General features: G+C 58.1%; 9 protein-coding genes across 9 annotated transcripts; 4 read left to right on the plus strand and 5 right to left on the minus strand.

Annotated features, from left to right (window-relative positions):
• The first annotated feature begins 313 nt into the window (after nt 1–313).
• GGTG_01867 (hypothetical protein) lies at nt 314–4,515 on the plus strand. Its single transcript, XM_009219638.1, has 2 exons — nt 314–3,255; nt 3,341–4,515. The coding sequence occupies exons 1-2, from the start codon at nt 500–502 to the stop codon at nt 3,942–3,944; spliced, it is 3,360 nt and encodes a 1,119-aa protein (XP_009217902.1). The 5' UTR covers nt 314–499; the 3' UTR covers nt 3,945–4,515.
• GGTG_01868 (hypothetical protein) lies at nt 4,311–6,795 on the minus strand. Its single transcript, XM_009219639.1, has 3 exons — nt 5,971–6,795; nt 5,617–5,832; nt 4,311–5,532 (listed from the first exon to the last, which is right to left on the minus strand). Exons 1-3 carry the CDS (start codon nt 6,292–6,294, stop codon nt 4,957–4,959), a joined length of 1,116 nt encoding a protein of 371 aa, XP_009217903.1. The 5' UTR covers nt 6,295–6,795; the 3' UTR covers nt 4,311–4,956.
• Nucleotides 6,796–7,586: 791 nt separating this feature from the next.
• On the plus strand, nt 7,587–8,112 carry GGTG_01869 (hypothetical protein; the record flags this gene model as incomplete). The annotated part of the gene is made up of 2 exons (XM_009219640.1): nt 7,587–7,797; nt 7,967–8,112. The coding sequence occupies 2 exons, from the start codon at nt 7,587–7,589 to the stop codon at nt 8,110–8,112; spliced, it is 357 nt and encodes a 118-aa protein (XP_009217904.1).
• A 550-nt stretch (nt 8,113–8,662) lies between these two features.
• GGTG_01870 (hypothetical protein) lies at nt 8,663–12,976 on the minus strand (the record flags this gene model as incomplete). The annotated part of the gene is made up of 2 exons (XM_009219641.1): nt 8,663–10,003; nt 10,076–12,976. The coding sequence occupies 2 exons, from the start codon at nt 12,974–12,976 to the stop codon at nt 8,663–8,665; spliced, it is 4,242 nt and encodes a 1,413-aa protein (XP_009217905.1).
• Nucleotides 12,977–13,055: 79 nt separating this feature from the next.
• Nucleotides 13,056–13,468, minus strand: GGTG_01871 (hypothetical protein; the record flags this gene model as incomplete). The annotated part of the gene is made up of 2 exons (XM_009219642.1): nt 13,056–13,170; nt 13,302–13,468. 2 exons carry the CDS (start codon nt 13,466–13,468, stop codon nt 13,056–13,058), a joined length of 282 nt encoding a protein of 93 aa, XP_009217906.1.
• Nucleotides 13,469–13,717: 249 nt separating this feature from the next.
• GGTG_01872 (hypothetical protein) lies at nt 13,718–15,002 on the minus strand (the record flags this gene model as incomplete). The annotated part of the gene is made up of 3 exons (XM_009219643.1): nt 13,718–14,150; nt 14,331–14,560; nt 14,742–15,002. 3 exons carry the CDS (start codon nt 15,000–15,002, stop codon nt 13,718–13,720), a joined length of 924 nt encoding a protein of 307 aa, XP_009217907.1.
• GGTG_01873 (ribulose-phosphate 3-epimerase) lies at nt 14,926–16,623 on the plus strand. Its single transcript, XM_009219644.1, has 2 exons — nt 14,926–15,341; nt 15,471–16,623. Exons 1-2 carry the CDS (start codon nt 15,226–15,228, stop codon nt 16,108–16,110), a joined length of 756 nt encoding a protein of 251 aa, XP_009217908.1. The 5' UTR covers nt 14,926–15,225; the 3' UTR covers nt 16,111–16,623.
• Nucleotides 16,624–19,144: 2,521 nt separating this feature from the next.
• On the plus strand, nt 19,145–20,838 carry GGTG_01874 (hypothetical protein; the record flags this gene model as incomplete). Its single annotated transcript, XM_009219645.1, has 2 exons — nt 19,145–19,817; nt 20,643–20,838. The coding sequence occupies exons 1-2, from the start codon at nt 19,534–19,536 to the stop codon at nt 20,836–20,838; spliced, it is 480 nt and encodes a 159-aa protein (XP_009217909.1). The 5' UTR covers nt 19,145–19,533.
• A 1,130-nt stretch (nt 20,839–21,968) lies between these two features.
• GGTG_01875 (hypothetical protein) lies at nt 21,969–23,401 on the minus strand. Its single transcript, XM_009219646.1, has one exon. It carries the CDS (start codon nt 23,356–23,358, stop codon nt 22,429–22,431), a length of 930 nt encoding a protein of 309 aa, XP_009217910.1. The 5' UTR covers nt 23,359–23,401; the 3' UTR covers nt 21,969–22,428.

A 23,401-nucleotide genomic window follows, 5' to 3' on the forward strand; every position in this document is an offset into this window, starting at 1 on the left:
CCTCGATGGGGCGGCCAGGTCCATCCCTAGTGCTGTCACTTGTTCCACAGCGTCCATGGCGCCCGTGGTGCTGCAGCTTGGCCGGGTAGCACGCAGGCTGTACACCAGACATGAGACGAGAGGGTCCCGCTGTTGCGTCATATTGCATGGAACTGTCGCATCGTTTGGGCGCTGCCACGTGCGTCCACTTTGGACTTTTGGGCAGCACCACAGCGACACGCACTGTCATGCTGAGGTTTGACCGAAAGAAGGCCTACATTAAGCCACACATGCCCTGCAGGAGCCACGCACGACACCCAACCGCCCAGCGGCGCCACACTTCAGTAAAGGGCCATCCTCAATCCATGTCTTTGACTGCTCCCTGAATTGCGCGTCAAGGCCAAGACGCGCACCATGCCGACGACGATAAATTGCAGCGTTCTCGCCAACCCAAACCTTGGATAATTATCTAGCCCCCCTCAACGAGGATCGCGCTGGCGACGATGCACAGTTGTCTAGCATGTCCTCCAAAGAGCGCACATCCGCCCCCTCCAGGGGTGAGACCATAGTAGCATCGCTTGTCTCGTCTGGCCACTCGCGCGATCCCGCCAGAGACACTCACGGCGTTGAGTCACAAGATGCAACGTCTGGGGATCGCGGCGATCGCCGGCACCGTCACCGCCGCCGTGACCATAAAGGCAGTCGTGACGACAGCAGCCACAGAAAACGGGCAAAGCACAGCCATAGCCATAGCCACAGCCCGTCCCGCCACAGCCGCTCAGATCGCCAGTCTCCTGGTCCGGCCACGAAACCAGGGGGCACCGTCGGAACTGCCAGCAGCTTGTATATCGTTGACCAGCGGGGCGACCCTTTGATCCTGAAATACGGGTCCAACGAGCGTTCCCGTGTGCCCGTCTACCGGAGACTCGGCCGTGGCAAGATCCTGGGCTGCCGCCGGGGCTTCCTCGTGCTGGATCGGGATGGCATCAACGAGGCCTTCACTGTCCGAACGTCTGGGGACGGCGGCTCTCTCCTCAGCCAGAAATCATCCAGCCTGCTGAAGCTTATCACGGCCAAGGGAAAGCGGACTGTGCCACATGCACCTGTCGCAACAGATACCAAACGTACTGCGCCTGGTGACTTTATGCCTCTTGGCGATGCCCGGAAACGGAATCGCGAAGTAGACGATGGTGACTCTCCGAGCTCTGGAGACGAGGATGCTCGCCCGTTCAGGCCCATCGATCTGTGGCAGCCCAGCAAAGCAGCATCGGACGGCGGCAGTGTGTCGGACGACGACGTGGACAATGGAGAGGATAATGACGATACAAAGAAGCAACATATCAGCCTCTCTCGCCGTGTCAAGGAACATCCGGAGGACGTAGACTCGTGGCTTCGCCTCATCGAGCTCCAGGACGTAAGGCTACGTATCGGCCAGGATGGCCCGGATAGCCGAGATGCCAACGCGTCCCGTGGTGTAGCCGACGTCAAACTATCAATGTTCGAGTCGGCACTGGCTCACGCGAAATCAGAAGCAGACCAGGAGCGGCTTCTGCTAGGGCTCATGCGTGAGGGATCACGCGTTTGGAGCCCTAAAACCCAGGCAGCCCGCTGGATCGCAACGACAGAGAAGCACCCGGAAAGCTTCAGGCTGTGGAGGGCTCACCTCAACCACACCATGACTGATGTGGCGTCCTTTAAATTCGAAACTAGCAAAGCATTCTTTGTGAAGCGGATGAAATGGCTCAAGGGGAGGCTGGAAGAGCGCATAGCTTCTCCCGAGAGGGATGTGGCCGACCTTGTGGATCAGCTCGTATACGTTCTCCTGCGTGCGACCCGGTTTCTTCAAGATGCCGGTTTCGGCGAAGTAGCACTCGCAACGTGGCAGGCCATGCTAGAGTTGACTTTCTGTCGCCCTCCAGAGCTGGCGGACGCCAAGTCGGACGCTTGCATCTCCTCCTTTGGACTTTTCTGGGAGGGAGAAACGGCGCGGTTCGGAGAGGAGGGCTCTCGCGGATGGCGCCAGGCGAGCGAGGAGGATGATGTCCCGGAACCCAAACACCCTGCGCCTCCCGTGGCCCCGACATCACGCGATGCCTATAAGGAGTGGGCGGCGCAGGAGCGTCGCAAATCAGCCCAGAGCGCGGTGCCTGCCCGCGCCATGGACTCGGGGGCGGACGATGACCCGTTCAGAGTCGTCTTGATCTCCGACATGGAGGACCTGCTGTTTGCAGCTCCGTCGTCGGTGCTTTTGTACACCAAGAGGCGCCTGGCCGCCGCCCTGGCGCAGTTCTGCCGTCTCCCACCGCCGCTTGGGCCCGACGGTCTGCCTTACTCTGCTCTTGACGACCCGTTCCTCGCCGGTGACGAAGCGCAGCTCGAGGAGGAGATAGGCAAACAGAGCACGGAGAGCAAAATGCAACAACTACAGTCAGACGAGCATTCCGCGCTTTCGGAGAAGCTGCCTCGATTCCGGCAGGACCAGCCACGGATGGCGTCCTCAGTGGATGTCTATTTCTCAGGGCCGGACTGGTTCAGGTACTTCCCTCTGGAGCCGGGCGCGCCTGAGCTACAAACAACGGAAGGACGTCTCTACTGGGCTTTGAATTCAGTCAAACAGCTCGTGCTGCAGTGTGGGTTTGAGGATCTTGCCGAGTATCATCTTGCCCTGCAGTGGCTGCGAGATGCGCAGGGCGTGAGGAAGATGGCCAAGGCTCTCCTCAAAAGCCACTACCCTAACAACGCAAGGCTCTACACGGCCTACGCGGCCGCGGAAAGCGCCGATGGAAACAATGAGTTGGCTTGCAAAGTACTGGTATCAGCGGCCGGCCAGAAAATAAGCCCCGAAGTGTCGGAGACGCAATGCCTTTGGAACGCCGCGGCGTGGATAGCACTGGCGAGCTTGGACAAACCAAAGGCTACTGCTTTCCTCTGCAGCTCAATCAGCGACGGGAGCCAGTCACCGGATGCGGCTCTTACGCCTGCAGCGCTGCTCAGGATGCGGCAGACATTCCAGTCCGGCCGCGACTACCGGCTCTCATCTGGTGACGCCGAGGCTGCTGCGCAGTTTGCACAGTCATTTGCCCTCCTCGAGTACCTAACAAACAGCGAATGCGGCGAGCCCAGGTCGGAAAGCCAAGGTAACATCTCGGCCGCGATATCCAGCATCCTCGGGTTTTCCGGTGACTTGTGCACTCGCGGTGCCCTAGCCGTGTCGGCGACGCACGAGCGTCTCCTCCAGTTCGGGGCGAAACTCCTTTACTTTCACACCAAACATGGGTAAGTCTTTCTTTCTCCACCGTCGCATTCGGGCTGCGGACACCTGATGCCCACGGCTCTAACGCGCGCCATTCCATCCGAGCAGACCATATAGGCCGGCGTTCCTGAGGGAGAAGCTGCACAGATTCGTCGAGCTTTTCCCGCGCAACACTATTTTCCTGTCCCTGTTCGACTGGGCAGAGCCGAGCCTCCGGATCGACAGCCCCGTGCGCAAGCTGCTCCAAAAGACGGCGCTCGCCAGCCCGCACGACTGCGTCTCGACGCGCATCTTTGCCATCCGGCACGAGGTGCGGACGGGCAACGCCTACACGGCCCGGGCGGCGCTCGAGGCAGCCCTGGCGGGCGGCGGCGACGGTGGGCCCTGCGCGGGCGACGCGCGGCTTTGGGCGTCGTACCTGCGCCTCGTCGGGTCGCGGGCGGAGCTGCGGCGCAAGGCTAAGGGGAAGGAGGTGCTCTACCGGGCTATGGCGGCATGCCCGTGGTCCAAAGAGGTGCTGATGGAGGCGTTCGCGCCGGGCCTGGTGGCGGACCTGGCGAGCGCCGAGCTGCGGGCCGTGTTCGACACCATGGCTGGCCGCGGGCTGCGGGTCCACGTCGACCTGGAGGAGTTTGTGGAGCGGTGGCGGCAGGGCAGGAAGGGGGACGAGGGGCAGCAACAGGAGGAGCAACCGCGGCGACGGCAGCGCTAGATTGCACCAAAATCTGTCCATGTATAATAAGGGCTAGTTTGGGTACATGTAAATGGGGCAGAGAGCACCCAATGAGGCGCCGACGGTGCCCGCCCTCAATGCCGGCCTGCTGCCCGTCAGCATGCATCGACCCGGGGTTGCATGCAGGCAGCACTTGCGCCATGTGGGGGGGTGTGTGTGGTTGGCTCTCCCGTCCATCCATGTCCCCTGCCCGCCCAAGAGGCACGTAGGGTCCCCATGGTGATCCCAGCCAAGCCTAGCCGACCCAGCTGCTCGGGTCGGCCAAGAGGGACGGGACGCAACCACCATCGCGGTCTGGTTCGATGCTACGATGAAAAAAAAAAAAAGAATGAAAAAAAGACGATGCCGGGGATTATTCGATTTCTATATGTTTTGGATAATGGAACCCAACTTGGATCATCCCGACGCCCATCTTCAAATCGGTTCAAGCCCCGCCACCGATTGAATCGAGCCTACCTGTACCCACCACCCCCTCCTTTCGCTTGTTCCCGCGAATTAGTCATACCCGTCCTCGATACGTGCGTTCCGACAACGGGCCAAACGTCCATGCATATCTTCCACAAAAAAAGCAAAAAAAAAACCAACAACCAGCGACTTTTCAGATATTCGCAAAGATTTCCTCCATATACTCAGACACAAAGCGCCTGACGTACCAGATCACATGCCCTCGAAACCATAGATTGGCCTAGCAGATATGCCCCCCCGAAACTCCGGTCCGACAACCAACGCTTTTGAGACATCTTCACCAAGACGACCGTATTTTCTCCCACCCATCCGTTTTATTCTACCCTCCCCCGGGGCACCTCGATTCTCCCATCAGCATCGGTGCCGCAAATCTTTGTCAGACATGAGCGATAAAGTTGATCAGTCAAGCCACAGGAACCCATCAAAAACATTTCTTTGCTTTGCTAAGCGGTTATAGCAAGACCCTGACTTCTATTACCCTTCCTGGATGTATACCAAAAAGCCAACTATATCGAAAAATAAGCCGTTACTGGCTAGATTTCATAAGCTCTAATAGCCCATCGGCCGCAGGCCCACGCAGGGGACTCCTGATGAGGCCGGCGGCGGCCTCGCTCCCAGGACCGCTGGGAATCATGATTGGCGGCGGTGCCGCCAGCGAGGGTATGCGGGGAGGCTGGGGTGCAGGGAAGGTACCAAGTCTGGGGCCCGGGTGAGCCGGCATCTTCTCATCCTGCTGCTGCTCTTGCCTCGACTCTTGCGCAGGAGGGTCACGACGAACCTCCTGGTTGTCGCCCGAGGCTCTTCGCGTTGCCGGGGCCGTCTCGCTAGGCACGCTGAAGACAAATGGAGGAGGATGCACGCGGGCGATAGCGGGGCGGGGCGAGACACCGTCATGTCTGCTGTCGCTGGACAATGTCGAAGCAATCGAGCATCTGTGTGGTGCCCGCACCGCCGCTGTCTCAGCGGCGGATGACGGTCTTGAGCCGGAGAGGCCGGCCGAAGCGGGACGGATCATCTGCAGCCGCTCGAGAGGCACGTCTGTCTGTCCAGTCCGTACCTTGTACGCCGCCAGGGACAGTCGTAGGCGGATCATTTCTGCCTTCTGTTTTGTCACACGAACTGTCAGCCTTTGCACAACGGCCTATCAACAACCCAAAATGGTAATAGAAACTTTTGTTCTGCTTACCTGTCTAGTGGCCTCTGTCCGCGACTGGGGGCGTCGGGCCGGCGCTGGGGCGGACGTTGCTGGTGCCGGGTATGGTAAAGTGGCGGCAGGGTCCTCGACGTCAGGCTCTGTTAGTGCCGTGGCCTGGGTCGTGTCAACACCAGACATGTCGAACACGGAGGACTCGGCGGGAGACGGGGATCGTTGCCTCGTATCGGCATCGCGCTCAATCGACTCCTACAGACCAGTTGGGCATCGGATGTTAGTTGGTGTTGCCCAGCAGAGCGTGTCGCGTGCGCGTCTTTTTTCTTTCTAATTGCTGCAAGGTTCCCCACACACATCGCGGGGGTACGAGAGGCCAAAGCTTCCACATACCGGCTGCTCTTGTTGCGTCGACTCGTCCGAAGAAGTGGGGGTCTCGTCCTTGACTTCGGGATCCATGCAGGCTTTCTTGACTGGTTGTTGTTGGTGGGAGGCGGCGGCGGTACCGGCCATTGACGCGAAGGGCCGCTTCCGTGGCTGCTCCTGCTCGGTGGGCAGCGTCGGACGCGACGTGGCAGAGAGCTTCAGGGGCGAGGCCGACGCCGCCGCGCCGGCAAATTTGGCCCCTGTCGCCATGGGTGGTGCTGGTGAGGACCTGTTCACGTCCAGAGGGCCGAGGACGCGCCTCTTTGGTGACGAGGCTGCTGGTACATTCATTGTTGTGAGGGGTTTGGGTCCGACGGGGGCGTGTCGGGGGGAACACAGCAGGATCAGAAAGGTGATTCCGGGATGGAGAGAATGGGATATAAAGGTCGGGTACGAGAGGGCTGCTCGTGATGCGTCGTGGGCCACACGCGGGCGCGTCAAGGGGCCAGCGCCAGCAACTGGAGTATGGCGGGGGAAGGCCGAGGATGGCCAGGGGCCGGGCAGGGTACAACAGTACAGCTAACCCGCGTTTGTTTGGCAAATGCCGTAAATCGGATGAACAGGTTGTCTCGACAAGTACCTAGGCGGGCAACTCGCTGGCACGAGTATTTTCCAACTTCGGGCGGATGGCAGCAGGAGGGCAAGTGGGGGGGGAGGATGGGGGGTTGTCGATTGGGGATGTCTTTTGGTCACCTCAGCCTTCTTGTATTAATGTTTCGCCCGTGTCCAGCAGCTGCAGACGCGGCTTGGTCCACACCACGGCCGGGGTGTTTGGCTCAATTGTGGGGGGATTCGGTGGAGCCACCGACGCCGTAGTCGCGTTTCTGCTGAGCAAACTGAGGACGCTGGTCCGTGTGACAGGCCCGACGCCAAATGCTGCGTCCCACAACCAGCTGCGCTTTTTCGCGCGTCCAAAAGGCCAGCACCAGGTTTGTCCCAATGTCATGCCCAACGTGCTGTTGGTATACTAGTAATGAATGCATCGACAGTGCCACCACATATGCAAGTCTTTCCTCTGCATCCCCAGAAAGGTGGTACCTACCTACCTACCTACCTAGGTAAGCTGAGATGCCGAGATGGATCTGAACACCTCTCATTCGTGTCTTTTGTCCTTGGCTTTCTCTCTGCGTACTTGCTTCGTGGCCGAGATATCATCGATCCCACCCCGCCTGTGACGACAGCTGTGCAAACACGCCTGGCCGGATATTGAATCGACAAGGCCTCAATATTTGATCCACAGCGGCCCGGGCGCAAAGAGCTTGAGCGCCCGATTGGAATCATTAGTGCTCGCTTGTGTGGCCTGTGCAATTAATTGAAGAGGGGAAACGTGCAGCAAGGGAAACGCGCTTGCGCCCGCCATCCATCGCGTGGGCGCGTTCTCGCTAAAGATTTCCACGACCAGGGTCGTTTTTTGGGGGGGGTTTTTTTTTTTTTTCCCTCCCCCAACCCAATCTACAATCTACAGGAGCAAGAAAAGACAATCATGGCACACCATTCAGGTCCTTCCAACTGCACGGACCTACCTGATGTGTAACCGACCCACAAAAGGAAAAGCCAGGTCTGCTCAAATACTGCCAACACACATGCCTTCCAACTTGGAAGTTGCTGTGTACCTTCAACCACCTCATTTTGCAGACTTTCCGCATCCTCGCATCCAATCAACCAGGTGCCATCACAGACCGACGCAGGTACCCAAGCTGCACGGCGGCCCAGCGTACCAACGAGTCCCTGCCGATCACCAAGCCGAACGCCACACACCCCTCCCTCCTTCCAATCATCTACCCACCCTCCCAGGTTTGTTGTCGGTTGAAGACACAGAACATCATACGCATGCTTTTAATTGAAAATAAAATAAAGACGCTGGCGTAGCGACGCCGCCTCTCTTGGTATTCCCTCGCCTTCCTGTGATGGTATCAAAGTGATATATCCCATTTACAATACACGCCTCTGCCCTCCTCTCCAGCCTGCATATTTGCATGGCTCCCCAAAGAACCTGGTCATGATGCTGCCGACCCCGTCGACCGCCCATTCCTGGCCTTCTCCTCCAAGGGCGCGAAGCAACAAATAAGAAAAAGTAAAAACGAGACGGGCGAAAACCAAAGCCGGTGAGAGCATGTCCCACCGGGGCTAACCAAGCCAACTAGAAAAGACAACCCAAATCCAGGGTCCAAAAGCCAAGAAAGAATGAAGTAGCCAACAAAAACGCCGGGTGCAAAAAAACAAAAACAAAAACAAAAAAGAAAAAGCATAGAACAGGAATAGCAGAGAAAGAAACCACAACTCCGCTATGCACGGGGCTCAAGGTATCCCAATCCCACCGATACAATATGCAAAGTCGACGATATAAACGCAAAGGGAAAGAAAGCCAGGGCGAGTGAAGGAGGAGGAAATATGTCACGGGTCTGAAAACAGACCTCCACCGAGGGCCAAGTAGGAAAAGGGCAAGAAAAAGTAATCAGAAGTATAGGGGTAAACCAGTATTTGCCCAACGATCCGCCGAGTGCTCCATCCCGTGCGTGGTGTCCGCTATTATTTTTCATACCGTCCGCTGCCCGTCCCCGTCAACGCCGTTGCTAGCCAACCAACAAGAAATCCATAACCAAAAAGTCCGGGTATTTCATCTCGAGCCGCGTACACCGTGGGACCACAGTCCCAAGACCTAGTTCGTATCCAACATGTAGAGGCCGGTAGTGTCGAAGTTGAACGGCTTGTTAAAGTCGCTCGACACATCTTCCCAGGCCGGCATCGCTGCCAACGCAGGGTCCATGCTGTCCATAGTGTCCATCGTGATGTTGTTCATGTCCACGAGGAAGTCCTGATCCACGGGAGCCCAGTTGACGTCGATGTCCAAGTTGGCGCCCTCCGAGATGTCGCTATTGGGTTCAGAGGAGCCGCTGTCCTTACTCTCGGGCGTGTCATTGGGTGTCAGCGCCCGGTACAGGCTCGGGTCCGAAATCACGCCGCCTCCCGACGAGTCGAGAGAGCCGAAGGCCGAGAGAAGATCCTGTGGGTCGACATTGGCCCCGGCCCACGCGTCGTCTCCAAACGGCAGACCGTCCCCGATATTGGCGTCGGTCGTTCGCGGAGTGCCTGCGCCCATGGCGCCCTGAACATTGCCCATAGGGCCCGGCCCGGCCGCACTCCCTTGTCGGTTCATCGACGCGGCCCTCGACATGGGCGTCGCCGTTGTCGAGTCCAGCCTTCCGCCTGGTTGCCCCTGCCTTGACAACGTCATGGCCATGGGCGGAGCCGAGGGCTGAGCCGGGCCATTGGTCGGGGCGTTCTTGGCGTGCCCTTGGGGGTCCAAACCCAGGCTTGCGGCTATGCTCTCTTGGAAAAACTTGAGAGGGTCCTCGTTGGGTCGCACGTGCTCCTCTTGGATATGCAAGTTCCTCGCCTCCTCAGTAGCAAATCCCACCGAGCTCATTTCGCAGCCCGGTTCGCTGCACGAGATCATGGGCGTCTGTGGTGGCTTCGGGGGCTCCGGCTGTGCTTGTCTCCTAATCTCAGGCGATGGCGGCTTGGTCTGCGGTGAGGCGGTGCTGGACTGAACCGCGGGTGACGAAGCTTGCTGAGGGTTGACCTTCTTCCTCTTGGGAGGAGGAGGGTTCAGCGAGTCGATCGTGACTGTGGGCTTGTTAAGGTACGCCGGCTGTCCGTGTGGGGAGCTCGCGCCAAAGAAGGGCTGTTGGCTAGACGTTGGGGCCGCCGGTGCCTGTCCGCCCTTGCTGTTTGATCGCTGGTGCATTTGCGTGTGTGCCTTGGTGTTTTCCAAGAGATTGGCCGCGCTCAGAGGCGCGGGTTGTGCTGCCTGGGGCTGCTGCTGGTTACCCGGCGGCTTGCCAGCCTCTCCTCGTTCCTTATACCAGTTACCAATGTCCTTGATCATGTTGTTGATCATTTCCAGCGCCTGGTCGAGGTCACCAATGTTCATAGAAAAGGACTGGTTGAGGCGGGTGAAGCGATCACCGTCCGCAAACTGGCTGGCAATGCGACATCTCTGTTTTCGTGTCCTAGGTTAGCAAATGGTACCTCGATCAAATAACGCCAGAGGTCACACGACAACACTTACCGTCCTGAAGTACATTCGGGCGCGGGCGTCGTCTTCCGTGATAGAGTACCAACGCGCAATGCTCCTATTCATCTTCGTGAAAAAGTCCACCACGCTCTTGAACTTGCGTGCCATTTCGGCCTTCTCCGCATTCGACATGGGGATTTCCGGGAATTGCTCGTTTCGTGCCATTTCTGTCCCCATAATGGTTCTCAGGCGGTTATACTGCTCTTGCGTTATGGGCTGCTCCGGCTGGGCGGCATTCTTCTTCATCATGGCCTCGTACTTCGCTTTGTGTTCGGGGGCGAGGCGCGCTATCTGGTCCGGCGTGAGGAAAGGCAGATTCGCACCGAGCGGACGTTGAGCTGGCTGATTGGGATTCTGAGCCCTTTGCTGGGTTGTGATAGTCTGGTGCTGAGGAGCGGCCTCTGTCGGCTCGTCCGGGCTAGGACGCTTGAGGTTCCTTGGTTGTGTCTGTGCAGGAGATGGGCCTGGGGCTGGTGCACGGCTCGGCATGTTGTTCCTATTACCGACGGGTGGTACTGCCGACACCGCGGGCTTTTTGTCCGAGGCAGGCGCTGGAACCGCCGCTGAGGTAGGAACGGCTGGTCTCTGCGCGGGTGACTGGTTTTGGCCAGTCTGGATGGATGTCTGCCCATCAGCTGCGGGCGGGGGCCCCTGCTGTCCCTGCCCTGGCTGTTGTTGGGTTGATGCCCTGAGGGCCTGTTGTGCCTGCATCTTCTTCACGTAATCGCGGATCTTAACCTGCCTAGCGAGATTCACGATGGCCTCGAGTGGCGCCCCAGCCATCTTCGGGTGGTTGCGAAGGGTGTTGATTTCATCCTGGGTCGGCTGTATTATGTGAGGCGGGATGTTGGCCAGGAAATTTGGTGATAATCCTGGGATCTGCCTTCCGCTGAGACCTCCGGGGCCCTGACCTGGAATCTGGGGGTGTTGCGACTGAGGGTGGCTCATGTTGGGCTGAGACTGCGTTTGCTGGGGGGGTGTTGGTTGAGGAGGCGGCCCCGCCTGCTGTGGCTGCTGCTGCTGCTGCTGCTGTTGCTGCTGCTGCGCTTGCTGTTGCGCTTGCTCCCTCTGTTGTTGTTGCTCCCTTTGTTGCTGCTGCTCTCTCTGCTGCTGCTGTTCTCTTTGCTGCTGCTGCGCCTGTTGATGTGCTTGCTGTTGTGCTTGTTGTTGCGCTTGCTGCTGTGCTTGCTGTTGTGCCTGCTGTTGCGCTTCTTGTTGCTGCTGTTGCTGCGCTTGCTGAGCCTGAGCCTGTTGGTGCTGAAATTGCTGCTTCCTCAAGAGGCTCGTGAATTGGGCTAGTTGCAGACGATTCAGGGTAGCATCGATCTGTGGAGACACGCCATGCTGGGAAATCCACATCTTAAGCTGGTGCCATTTTTTGACGTCAGGAGGGGGGACATGACCAAGCAACTGAGCCACTTGTGGAGGGATATCCATGCTGTCCATGGATGCCTGGTGGGTGCTCTGTGTTTGCATTTGGGGCCTTTGTTGTTGCTGCTGTTGAAAAAGGGCCTGTTGGCGTGCCATGGGGCCACCCTCGCCCAAGTTCGCCATGATCTGGTGGCTAGGCTGGGGTTGGCCGGGTCGCACACCCATTACCGCACCCATGTTCTTTGCTTGTTGCTGCGACTCCTGCCATCGAGCCATCAGCTCAGTGATCTGTTCGTGGCTGAGACCCTTGAACTGTGCTCTGTCTGCGGGTTCCATCGCCTGCAGCATTTGGTTGATACTGTTGACATTGCCGCCCACGGATATAGCGGTTCGGTGGTTCGCAGGATTAAAGCGCGGATCCATGCCCGCCATGGTTGGGCCGTTCATCTGGCCAGCCGATCCAGGGGGGCGGATCGGGGTGCCCGAGTTGAGCGTATTCATGGCCGGGCTTTGGGTTGCAGGTGGCGGCCCGCTAAGCCCGCCCGGCTGGCCCTGTAGTGGCTTGTTCCCTTGAGCCTGGGCCTGGGCGGCCCTCATCTGCGGCGTTTGCTGCTGCTGCACACCAAAGGGCTGCTGCATCTGCCCTTGTCGCTGGGGCTGGCCTGGCTGCGAGCCTGGCATGCCCTGTGCCCCCAAGTTCATGCCGGGTTGGGGAGTCCGGTTCGGGGGCATGCTGGCAGGGACAACGGTTTGCCCCTGTTCTTGGGCCAGTAAGCCCTTGTTCTGCTCGCCGATGATGCTGTCCATGTTGAACTGGCTGATCTGCGCACCCATTTGACCCATCACGCCAGGGTTCATCGGGCGTTGCTGCTGGAGTTGGTGCATTGCTCCCGGCGGGGCGTTGGGATTCTGGGGCATCGGTCTCCTAGCTGCGGCCGCCTGTCTTTGCAGCTGGGCGAGCGCCTGGTGTTGGAAGTACTGCAATAGAGGGTCCAATCCTCGCACCCGCATGCTCTGCAGCTGTTGAGGATCCATCTTGGACTGCAAGTTTATCCTGAGCTGCTGTTTTGCCGCATCCGGGGTCTGAGCCATCATCTTTGTGGCGAGCTCCAAGATCTTCGCCTTGTCCTGCATCGATATGCCGGGCACGTTCCCCTGCTCCTGCCCGGGAGGCCTGATGGGCATGCGGTTCGGACCGCCCATGGCGGTCATTCCTATCGGCATCGGCTGGCCAGGCTGGCCGGGGATCGGGGAGGCCTGCATCGGGCGCTGCAGGTGCTGGAAGGGATGCTGAGGGTTCTGGCCCATGTTCATCTGGGCCTGTGCTTGGGCCTGAGCCTGGGCCTGGGCCTGGGCCTGGGCCTGGAGGGCGTTTTGGTTCATTTGCATAATACGCTGTTGTTGCTGATGCTGCTGCTGTTGCGCCTGCTGTTGCAGGAGAGCGGCATGGCTGTTTATCGAATTCTGGATGTTGACCTCGTTTGATTGCCGTTGTGTGAACATCTCGGTGACCTTGGCGGTCATTTGTCTGTCGTAAGAGGCCTAAACCAAATAAACACGCGCGGTTAGGATAGGGGACAGAGGTCGGGGATTTCCTTTCTTCTTATGCACCCACCTTGTCTGGCATTTCATGGAACAACTTCTTCTCAAAGTTGATTCCAAATTGCGCGGCCTTGGTTCCATCCACGCCTGGATTTGCCAATATGGCGTTGCTGACGCTATGGGGGGATGAGAGTGGTCAGCGCGCAGTCGACGCGGTGGTGTGCACGAGACAAGTCAAGGCAACCTATAAGGTCAATCAAGCAGACAGCACGTCGTTTGAGGCGAGCAGCGACGGGTGACAACTTACAGTGTGGTGACCTTGCCGAGGCGATCTGCAATCTGAACACCGGCCTGCCAACCATGTTGGATCTGGGGTTGCTCGATGAGAGCGGAATACACAACCTGGCTCAACTGGCCCTGCTGGGGCATCTGCGGGCGGCGCTGCGGCATCATGCCAGCCATATTGGGCGGCATGTTCGCGGCCATGGCCGCGGGCGTTTATAGGGAACAAGCCCTACTCTGGAAAGGGTGGCGACACGCGGAAGCACGGAGATAATGGTTCGGCCGGGAGGGAGGAGGACGGCGTGACGCGAAACCGGGGGTTCGGTTCGTGCTGGCAGAGAGCGCGGGAGTCGACGCAGAGACGATGCGGCGGTCACAGTGACTTGGCCGGCCGGGCTTTTGCGCAACGAGGCAGGAAGCCGGCAACGGGCTGCAGGCTGCCTAGTGCAGACCACCGGCGTCCATATGGAGCGGGTCTCGCGTGCGACAAAGGGTATTGTCGGTTCCACCTGGGCTCGACCAGATCCCAGTCTCGTCCACAGGAGTTCTCGAAATGGCAGCTTGTGCCTGCGTCGGGCCGATTCTGGCTCCTCCTCTCGTCTCCTTCTCCTTGCGTGATTGTCTTTCCTCTTTTCCCCGGGCGACGAGACAGCGCGACAGAGGGTGAGGGTGGTGGGTGAGGAGCGTGACAGGATTCAAGAGCGCGGGTGGCCGGCTCGTGAGCGAGAGCGGAATGCGAGCGGAACGGGAGACGACGCTGCGCTTCCGACGAGAGACAAGACGGACGCCAATCCGGGAGATGGGCGACGGGGGAAGAGAAGGACTTTTTTTCGAGCCTGGGACGAAGCAGAGCGGAGGACGGGAGGGGACGGAACTGGACTCTGGCGTTTAGAGTTTGAGCGACGGACGGGCGGCTGGGTGGCGGTCCAAAAAGTAACCTGGGAGAGTCGAGAGAATAGGCAAGATAAAGAAAAATATAATAAAATATAATAAAAACGGGTCTGGTCGGCGGGCAGGAGATGGCACGGGCGGGTGGCCAAAGAGGCGGCAGCACGCAGGCTCGGTGATGGTGGCAGCGAAGGGATTCGCAGCAGCGAGCGTGTTTGCTCGTCGGCGGTTGTGAGGTGTTGGAGGCAGACAAGGCAAGGGGAGGGTGAGGCAGGCCGGCAGGTAGGTAGAGAAGAAACTGACGAGGGCATGGGATGACTGGGCTGGGCTGGGGAACCAGAATCCACCGCAGGGAATGGGGTGAGCGGCACCAGGCAAGACCTGCAGGCCACCCTTCTTGGGCGCCGGGGAGGTACCTCAGGTACATCGGCCCAAGTACCGAAGTCCCAGGCGTGGGCCAGCCTCCCCTGTCGCCCAGTCGGGCCCCACAAGCTGTCGGGGGACTGGTGGCAACCTAAACCTGGCACCTCGACTCTGGACGGTAGGCAGGTAGAGATATGTACCCACCAGTACGCACCACCGTTAGCGTTAGGCAGTGGAGGCATCCGTCTGCCCAACACCGCTTCTTGGGGGAGGTGAGGTGCGTGGTACCACCCATTTCGCTGGACCGAGTGGGCGCGTGCGTGTTCGCGGCAGCGTCATGGTCGGTCGGCCTCGATTGAGCTTGAGGCTTTTTGGGAAGGATTTCAAGGGCACCCCCACCATCGACAACGTACGTAGACACGGCAAGACAGCCGTTTGGTAGCACCCAACGCTCAAACTTTGACATCGAATCCATCGCCGGTTTTGCCCTTGGCCGTTGCTTAGGTCGACAGTAGCCCAGATTACATTGACGCCACTGGATTCTTACCATCTGCAAGCGGCGGCATCCTTTGGCCTCCACCCCCTTCCTCAGGATCCCGTTCCGCCGTCCGTGCTGCCATCTCGATCCTCGCCAAACCCCCACTTCGCCCCGAGCCAAAACAGCAGCCGCAACAGCAACAGCAACAGCAGCAGCAATCATGGCACCCAAGGCCATCATCGCACCCTCCATCCTGTCGGCTGACTTTGGCAACCTGGGCGAGGAATGCTCCAGGACCATCAGCCAGGGGGCCGATTGGCTCCATGTAGACATCATGTAGGTAGGCCTCGAGACGGACGGAGAGCGAGAATGGCGAGAGCAGCCCCGCCTGGACCTGCATCGTCCTGGCGCTTGGGGAGGGTGATGGGTTTTGATGGCACATTAACCGCGCAAGACAACGCACAGGGACGGCCACTTTGTGCCCAACATAACATTCGGACCCCCAGTGGTAGCCAAGATCCGGCGGCACGTTGATCAGCCCTCAGCCCCCCAGGGCCGGGGCACCTTCGACTGCCACATGATGATCGCGGAGCCCAAGAAATGGGTCAAGGAGTTCAAGGCGGCCGGTTGCGACCTGTACTGCTTCCACTACGAGGCCGCCTTCAGCTCCGCCGCCGAGGCGCCCACCGAGGAGTCGGAGCTAAAGACGAGCCCGCGCGAGCTGATTCGCTACATCCACGACCAGGGGCTGCTGGCCGGCATCGCGCTGAAGCCGGCCACACCCGTTGACGTGCTGTATGAGATACTCGACTGTTCCCTGGACAAGGAGCGGCCCGACATGGTCCTCATCATGACGGTCGAGCCGGGCTTCGGTGGCCAGAAGTTCATGGCCAGCGAGCTGCCCAAGGTCCAAGCCCTGCGCGAGCGCTACCCGGAGCTCAACATTGAGGTCGACGGTGGCCTGGGGCCCGGAACCATCGACCAGGCCGCCGACGCGGGCGCCAACGTCATTGTGGCCGGCAGCGCCGTCTTCGGCGCCAAGGACCCAAGCGATGTCATCAAGGTCCTGCGGGACGCGGTTGAGAAGCGGTCCGAAAAGTTGTAATTCGCGGTTCTGTGCATCGTGTCTTGGGCATAGATAGCCCTCAAAAAGAAACTACCTGCACGATGCAAGAGTCCGGTCGGAGCATGTGGTAAAGGGCACGAGAAAAAACAAGGGGTGTGCACCTTGGTCTAGATGCTAAATAGACCGGGCGCAGAATTAGCACATGTGGCGTGGCATTCACGATCTAAAAATCGCCGTTGCCAAAACTCCTCCCGTTTCTCCCGTTTCCTTTCTTTTTTTTTTTACCTGCTTCCCCTTCGACGGACTCTTCTTCCTGGAACCTTGTGTTGCACTTAACCTCTGCTCAACGCGTCTTCCAAAGGCTAGTGAGTTCAAGGGTGGAGCAAGGGTAACGTAAGGGGCACAACGCCACTGTCTGATCGCGCCCTCCCCAGATGAGGGTGTTCATCGACATCATGTGTACCTAGGTACCTAGATACCCAGGTAGGGAGGGAAACGGCAGGTGCATGACTACCTGCATATCCCCTTCCTCCAATATAATCATGACCGTGGCGTTAAATCGTGAGCTTGTCAAAGGAACTTATTTGAACATTTTCCACCTGGATAGCAGCGACTGATGAGCCGAGTTGAGCCAGTGCGGACTCACTCGCCAAGGGGAATGTCCAGGAGATGGGCATTGATTTTCTCTCCTTTTTTTCTCGAGTTTCTTTATTAGGAGTATTGTCTAGCCAGGACAAGCCCCCATCCCTTGGCTGTTCACGGAGGCGCACACCGATATGGCGACCGTCAGTGGTGGCGTTGTGCTAACCAACAGTTTTCCACTCCCTTCTTTTTTTATCTAGCCCGATATGCTCCCATCCCATCGACTTATCTCTACCTCCCCCTCGGTCTTATTTTGTCTTGGAGAGAACGGAGGAAATCTGTAGACGATACGGAATGACGCCGAAAGCAAGGGCAATCGGTGCTGCAACGCAAGGCGTCCCCGTCTAATCGTGGGCCGGCCGAGGTCACAGGCCACTTGAAACGAGGGCACTCCGGCGGTTCAGGCAAGATGCCAGGACGCTAGAAAGGGAAACATTTCTGGGTGGATGGACGATCACGGCGCGCGCAACAGCAGTAGGAAAAAAAAAAGAGCAACCGCGAGGGGGCCTGGGCGGGCAGGAACAACAAGCGCACGCTACCTTTTTGCCAGGGCCCATCCCAGCACCCGTCCATAAACAGCCCGTTTGGTTTCGGGAGAAAAGACCATTGGTGTTTATTGGCGGGCGCGCTGATGCGGAAACACTTGGACCCTGGCGCCACCAGAAGGACCCTCAAACCAAACACTATCTAGGCGTTCGTTCGTTCATTCGTTTGTTCGTTCCCCTTTGCACGCTCATTTACCTATCTCTCTCACGTCTGGTCTTGATCTTCTAGGTTGCTGGCCTCGCGGCCTGGTGCTTGGTGGGATGCACTATACGTGTTCATGGGAAGAGGGGCAGGGCAGATAGAGGGCAGATAATCAAATAGATCTTTGCCTGCCGCCGCACGAAGGATCGAGGGAAGAGAACAGAGGAGGACGGGCACTACGGGTTCCCAAAACAGGGAAAGGCTTGGGGGTGGGACAGGGGATGGCGGGAGCCTTCCAAATTATGTGCGGACAATGTGCCTTGCTAGTGCCGGTTGACAGGGATGGAGCCGCCCCAAGTCGACTTTTTGCTCTACTCGACTTGCGTGCTTTCCCCGATTCGGGTCGGTGTGAGTGGTGGGTGTGGGTGCCGCGCCCACCTCTGCATGTCTCCCCTGTGGTGAAAAGCCGCCCGCCCGCCCAGCGAAGCGACGACAAGGAACCGTCGAGCGCCCCAGTTTGTATCTCTTTGCTTTTCGAATATCTCCCGCCCGTCGGCCTTGGCGACGACCAGAAGCAGGAAGCTGGGTAGGCATACCACTGTGCAGTAGAGCACCACTATCACGGACGGGACAATACGCAGTAGCAAAATCGCTCCTCCAAAATGGCATCCGAAAGCTGTTGCAGGAAAAAGTGTCGAGTATTCCGTCGCAGCCCTAGCTGTCTGCGACAGGCGCAGATACTCAATCCCTGGCACCCAATAACCGACAAATGACAAGCGGGACATGTTCGGTGGGGCACCAACCGGGTCGATGTGCCACGATGGGGCCGGCGAGGCTTGCGAGGTGGGCAGTGCCTCGTTTTGCTCACCCCCAAATTCTTCCTGCGCTCCTCCTTCTGCCACAGTGCAAGCTTGGACTCTTGGGCAGATGGCACACACACGCACTCGCACACCGAGGCGGCTTTTTTTTTTCTTTTTTTTTTTGCTTTTTTTTCTCCCCCATGACTCCCACGCCCAGTGGCGACAAGACATTTTGCCATTTCATCGACGTGATGTAAACATCATTTACATCAATTTGCCCTTGTGACTTTTTGGGAGGAGGCTGGATTGCGCAACACAAACTTCCTGCTAACCGGACGACGGGGCCCCCACACCACCTTGCCTGATCCAGGGCGGGCTGGCACTGAGATGATGAATATTGATGCCGAGACAGCTGTGAGGTATGCGCAGACACGACTGCCCGATAAACGAAAGAGCCGAGGGGCACCACAACCACAGTCCCTCGGAGATGTGACCGTTGCGCCCTGAGCGCCGAAGTTGTAATTTCGACGATTGCGTGGTTGGCACAGGTTGTCTGTCAAGGGACGTGCCGAGGGATGGAAGTCGATCGACGTCGAGTCGCCCGCCCACTTGCTGTCCATGCTGAACTGACCCTAGCACCACCCGGCACTCCCTGGCTGGCTGGAGATTCCCTGCTTTTGGCATGGATCAGGATCTGGGACGCTATCTCGACAGGGGGGGGGGGGGGGTCTACGCCCACGGACGCATGCAGAAGAAATAAAAAAAAAATAAAAGAAAAGAAAAGAAAAGAGAAAAGAAAATGCAGGCAGGCTGGTACCGCCCACTAACATTCGCAAGGGAAGAGACGCGCAGCGACCGCGACAACGCTTATCGACAGGAAGGCTAATTGCTCTCCGCCTGGTCCCCTGTTCGCTTGTCAGTCCGGCGAACGACCACAAGAAACGCGAAAACACCAGAGATCCAGGAGGCTGCACGTAAATTCACCACGAGGGATACATGTACAAGGTACAGTGTAAGACAAGCAGGGGGGGTCTCTGGTCGTCATCGCCGTCGCCATCGCCATTACAATCGTCGCAGCGTGGGCTTGATCAAGTCCGACGCCAGCTTCAAGGGGATAAAGAACCAGGAAAGAAAAAGGAGAGAGAGAGAGAAGAAAAACAAGCGACACAGCCGGGGCCGCGTTGGCCGTGTCTCAGGAAGGGAGACAGGAGAAGGTTAAAACATTGTCTTGGTTGCCGCCGCCTTGTTACGTGCAAATTTAGCCTGCTCTGTCCCATCCTCCCTCAACCCACGGGAAGAGGACGGGGGGAGACGGTGCAGGACACACGTGTTGATGATAATGTCACCCCATAACCACCCCTGGAACGTCGTTGGGTTTTGGAACGAAATCGTCACTTGCACGCCCATGCTGCTGTGGGAAAGTGAGAGGTCCTATCCACGGGAACTCTGGAGCACCCAGCGGTATGGTCGCGAGGCTCGGGAGGTTGCAGGCAAGGTCAGGTACAGTCCTGGGGGTGGCTACGTGCCAACACATCACACTCTTTTAGGGCGGTGGTTGCCGGCGGCCATGGTCCGACCCGACTCTGGCGCCACACGACAGGCGCCGCCGCGCCTCAGGTATTAGCCGGCGCCGACGATGCGACCATGTTGGGTGTTGCCATATTCAGGGCGGGAGATCAGGCGCTGGCCGGATCTCCATGCCATTCTTTCCCATCAGTCCCGGATCGACGGGGGGGGGGGGGGGGGGGAAGAGAGAGGCGTCGGAGGACCCAAAGACCAGGGTTCCCCTGGGTATCACCAGCAGTCCACATTCAACCGGCCTGTCTGGTGGTCGTAGCGTCAGTGGAACGCTGCAGGTGTCAAAGCGGGACACAACCCTGGATGGCGGGAGAAGGAAAAAGAGGAGGAAAGATGTGAGGCAGAGCCACCAGGCAGGTGGTACACACGACGCAAACGATCACGGATTGGGGCAATCGTGAAGGATCACAGAGATGGGATGCAGTGCAGCCACCATGAGTGAATGAAAAGCATCTGGGCGATAGACAGCCCCTCGCGTGCTAAAAAAAAAAACCAACCAAAAAAAACCCTTGTCACAGCACTTGGCGTCACCGTTCGCAGAAGAACTGCAGCTGGAGCGTGTCTGATCGCCGCAGCCCGGTCAAGCGACAACGGCGGGCAAGCGAAAGGGCGAAAGATGGGGATGGAACTGGGAGACAGCCACGGAGAGCGCCCTGGAAGGGAGCGAGAGGGAGAGAGAGAGAGAGAGAGACAAGCACAAGTAGCCAGGGCCCGGGCGCTAGTCAAAGCGACTGGACCAAACTCGGTCCAACCCGAGGATCGTGGGTCGAAAAAGAGCGGCACGTATTCTCCGCGCCCGGGAGAAACATATAACCGTCTATGGCTGTACTTTCAACGTGGACACTGCCTTCCCACGTCTACCAGGTATGACAGAGCAGCTTTTGTTGCCCAAAGGAAAAAGAAGAGTGAGAAAATAAGGCAACGAATAGCCATGGTGCCTGCGGAGCCAAGCCAGGTCGCTCCGCGCCTCTCATCGGTGGGGTGGAGGAAGGCTGGCGGCTGCTCAGCCTGGACGCCTGGGCGCCTGGACGGTGCGACGAATAAAGCTATTCCCAGCTGATGATTACTATTGCTGGCACCCTGGAAGCTGTAGTCACACACCGCGCTGTTTTATCGTTAACGATGCGCCCATTGAGGAAGAGGCTTCGTGATGCTAGGAAAAAAAAGAGGCGGACCGACCCTGTCCAGCCAGCTTTCTTTTTTTTTGCAAGCCAGCCAGCCCATCCAGCAAGCACCCACGCACCTGCGCGCGACTGATGGCGAATAACGGCAGGGGGTGCTGGGGCAGAAAGAAAGAAAGAAAAAAAAAAGCGATCAATTCATGTTCTTTGCATAGCGGTCGGTACCTCTCGGTACATATGCAAATGCACAGCAGCAAAGAGTCTCGATTGGGCGACGCACCCCTGCCACGCCCTCTGACCCCTGCCGACCAGGGTCTAGGGGAGGGGACGTGGAAGAGGTAGCGGTACAAAGGCTCCTTGTACCGCTACAGCACAGCGCGACGTTGCGGCCGCCATCCCTGTGCTGTCACCCACACCCACGCCCACTTTGGAGAGAGGACCACCTCCCAAAGAGAGGGTGTTGTTGTTTGCCCACGCACGCCCAGGGCAGGCAAGCAAGGTAAAATGTTCCGGGAGAGGGGGGGGAGGCGACTACAAGTGTTATTGTTATTGTTGTTGTTGCTTTTCCCGCTCGTATCTTGTATTTTATCAGATAGGAATGGTGAAAAGAAAGGAGAAGAAAGACACACATGCTCGCTGACGCTTGACATAACACAGATGAACGGAAAGACAGGGGGAGCGAGAAGGAGAGGCGGAAAGCACCCACCACTCACAGACACCCGCACACATATCCGCGAGCGCGCATACACACACACACACACACACACACACACACGACACTCGCACTTTACACTCACACACCACACCCGTCCGGCTCCACCACGCATGTACCGAAAAAGAGACAACTGACAAGCAGACTGACTGATCAACCGACAGGGCAGCAGCCTCCGCACCCTCTTTTGAGGCTGTCTCTGTGTGCTGTGGGCGCTGGCATTGGGTCAACGCTCCTGGCAGAAACAACAGTCAGGCAACAGCCACATAGAGGAGGTCACAGGATTGTAGAGAGAGAGGAACATGACATCTTGACACAGGACAGTGAGAACAAGAAAAAGAAAAATCGAAATAAAAAGACAGGAAGAAAACAACAGCAGAACCCAACTCAGGCACAGACCGAGTGGCGGTGTGGGACGAGCGAGCAGCCGTCGCACCTGAAAACATCATCAACAATAAAACCTTGGACCAGCAGCAGTATTTTGTATTTTGCTGCGACCCATGCTATCTTCCACCCACCCATTCCAGGATTTCAGAAGACGGCGGCAGCATGAGGCTTTGCAAACAGGCCAAAAGCGCGGACAGCAAAGCATTGAGATCACGAGGTGTCCAGTATTCTGCGCAGCGCTGCTTTCCCCTTTCCCTTTGGGCCGTTTCTGCTGCCGCTCTCTGGCCATGCAATCAATGCGGGCTGGATACGTCGATGGTGCTGTCATTGGGTAGTATATTTGGCACACCACCAATTGCGCCCTGACGCGCTCCTATCCCCAATCTCTGGCGACGGGATCGAGAATCATCCTGTCCTCCTCCATTCCCCCTCAATATCTCTTAGTCGGGTTCCCCCCACCCCAGATAAGGTCATGTCCCCAGAAGGCGAAATATTTGCGGGACAAAGTTGCAATAGTGAAAGAGGACGTTACTACCCCCCTCCCTCGAGATAGGTCCCTGTCGACTTCCTGTTTCTTTCGGTCCCCACAAGTCGTGACAATGGCGGGGCCCTGTGGGTTGCCCTCACCCTGGCCAACCTGTGGCGCGCGAAGGGGACCGACCCGCTCTGCAGCGCAAAATCGACAAGGGGGTGTGGGTGGTGGATAAGGAGGAGGAAGAGGGGACAGGACAGGAAGCGGGCACAAAAGGGAAAGAGGAAAAGCGGCGGGCAAATGCGCGTCGCAAGGAAAATTAGACGCGATCATGGCCCAAGGCTGGGGCCGCCGCCGCCCATCACTTACCGCTCTGCCTGCGGACAAGTGTGCTGCCATGTACCATGTTATGTTGCACATCACCCACCCCGGTTCAAGGTTAAAAAAACAAGACTGGTCTAGTGACCACCTTGCATGTGAGGATGATTGGCGGTCTGGCGGACGTGTAGCTTTCGGATTGATATTGCGTGTTTTTTTAGGGAGGATCAAAAAGAGGGACGGGCTCTGGTTTGCAAGACCCAGAACCCTGTGCCTAGCGCCTGTCTCCCAAGGCCCCACCGAAAGAGCTGTGGTATGTGCGCTGTGCGTGTGCCTTGACAGTTGATAGAGAGTCCGTGTGCTAGCAACAAACCGCTCTTTATCCAGGCGGACAAACTGGTGAAGTTCCGTACTCGCGACTGGGGATCTCGGCCACACCATCGAGACAAGACAGCACGGTACAACATGATGGATCGCCGGTGCTCCACACGCATCACGATTGCGCCTCCACGGCCAGCGGCAGCCCGGAAGGATGGAACGATAAGATCCCATCTGATTTATGGAGTCCATAAGGCTGGACAGCAATGGAAACCTGCTCGGATGATGACTTGAA

The sequence above is a fragment of the Gaeumannomyces tritici genome, assembly GCF_000145635.1.
Source record: "Gaeumannomyces tritici R3-111a-1 unplaced genomic scaffold supercont2.1, whole genome shotgun sequence".
NCBI classification, from domain to species: Eukaryota; Fungi; Ascomycota; class Sordariomycetes; order Magnaporthales; family Magnaporthaceae; genus Gaeumannomyces; species Gaeumannomyces tritici.

Excerpts from the sequence above, each read along its gene's own strand:
- GGTG_01867 (XM_009219638.1), top strand. The coding sequence starts at position 500 with ATGTCCTCCAAAGAGCGCACATCCGCCCCCTCCAGGGGTGAGACCATA. Across the intron at positions 3,256-3,340 it reads TACTTTCACACCAAACATGG|ACCATATAGGCCGGCGTTCC; the intron begins GTAAGTCTTTCT and ends CCATCCGAGCAG.
- GGTG_01868 (XM_009219639.1), bottom strand. The coding sequence starts at position 6,294 with ATGAATGTACCAGCAGCCTCGTCACCAAAGAGGCGCGTCCTCGGCCCT. Across the intron at positions 5,833-5,970 it reads CGACGCAACAAGAGCAGCCG|GAGTCGATTGAGCGCGATGC; the intron begins GTATGTGGAAGC and ends ACTGGTCTGTAG. Across the intron at positions 5,533-5,616 it reads GGACAGAGGCCACTAGACAG|AAGGCAGAAATGATCCGCCT; the intron begins GTAAGCAGAACA and ends GTGACAAAACAG.
- GGTG_01873 (XM_009219644.1), top strand. The coding sequence starts at position 15,226 with ATGGCACCCAAGGCCATCATCGCACCCTCCATCCTGTCGGCTGACTTT. Across the intron at positions 15,342-15,470 it reads TGGCTCCATGTAGACATCAT|GGACGGCCACTTTGTGCCCA; the intron begins GTAGGTAGGCCT and ends GACAACGCACAG.
- GGTG_01875 (XM_009219646.1), bottom strand. The coding sequence starts at position 23,358 with ATGGACTCCATAAATCAGATGGGATCTTATCGTTCCATCCTTCCGGGC.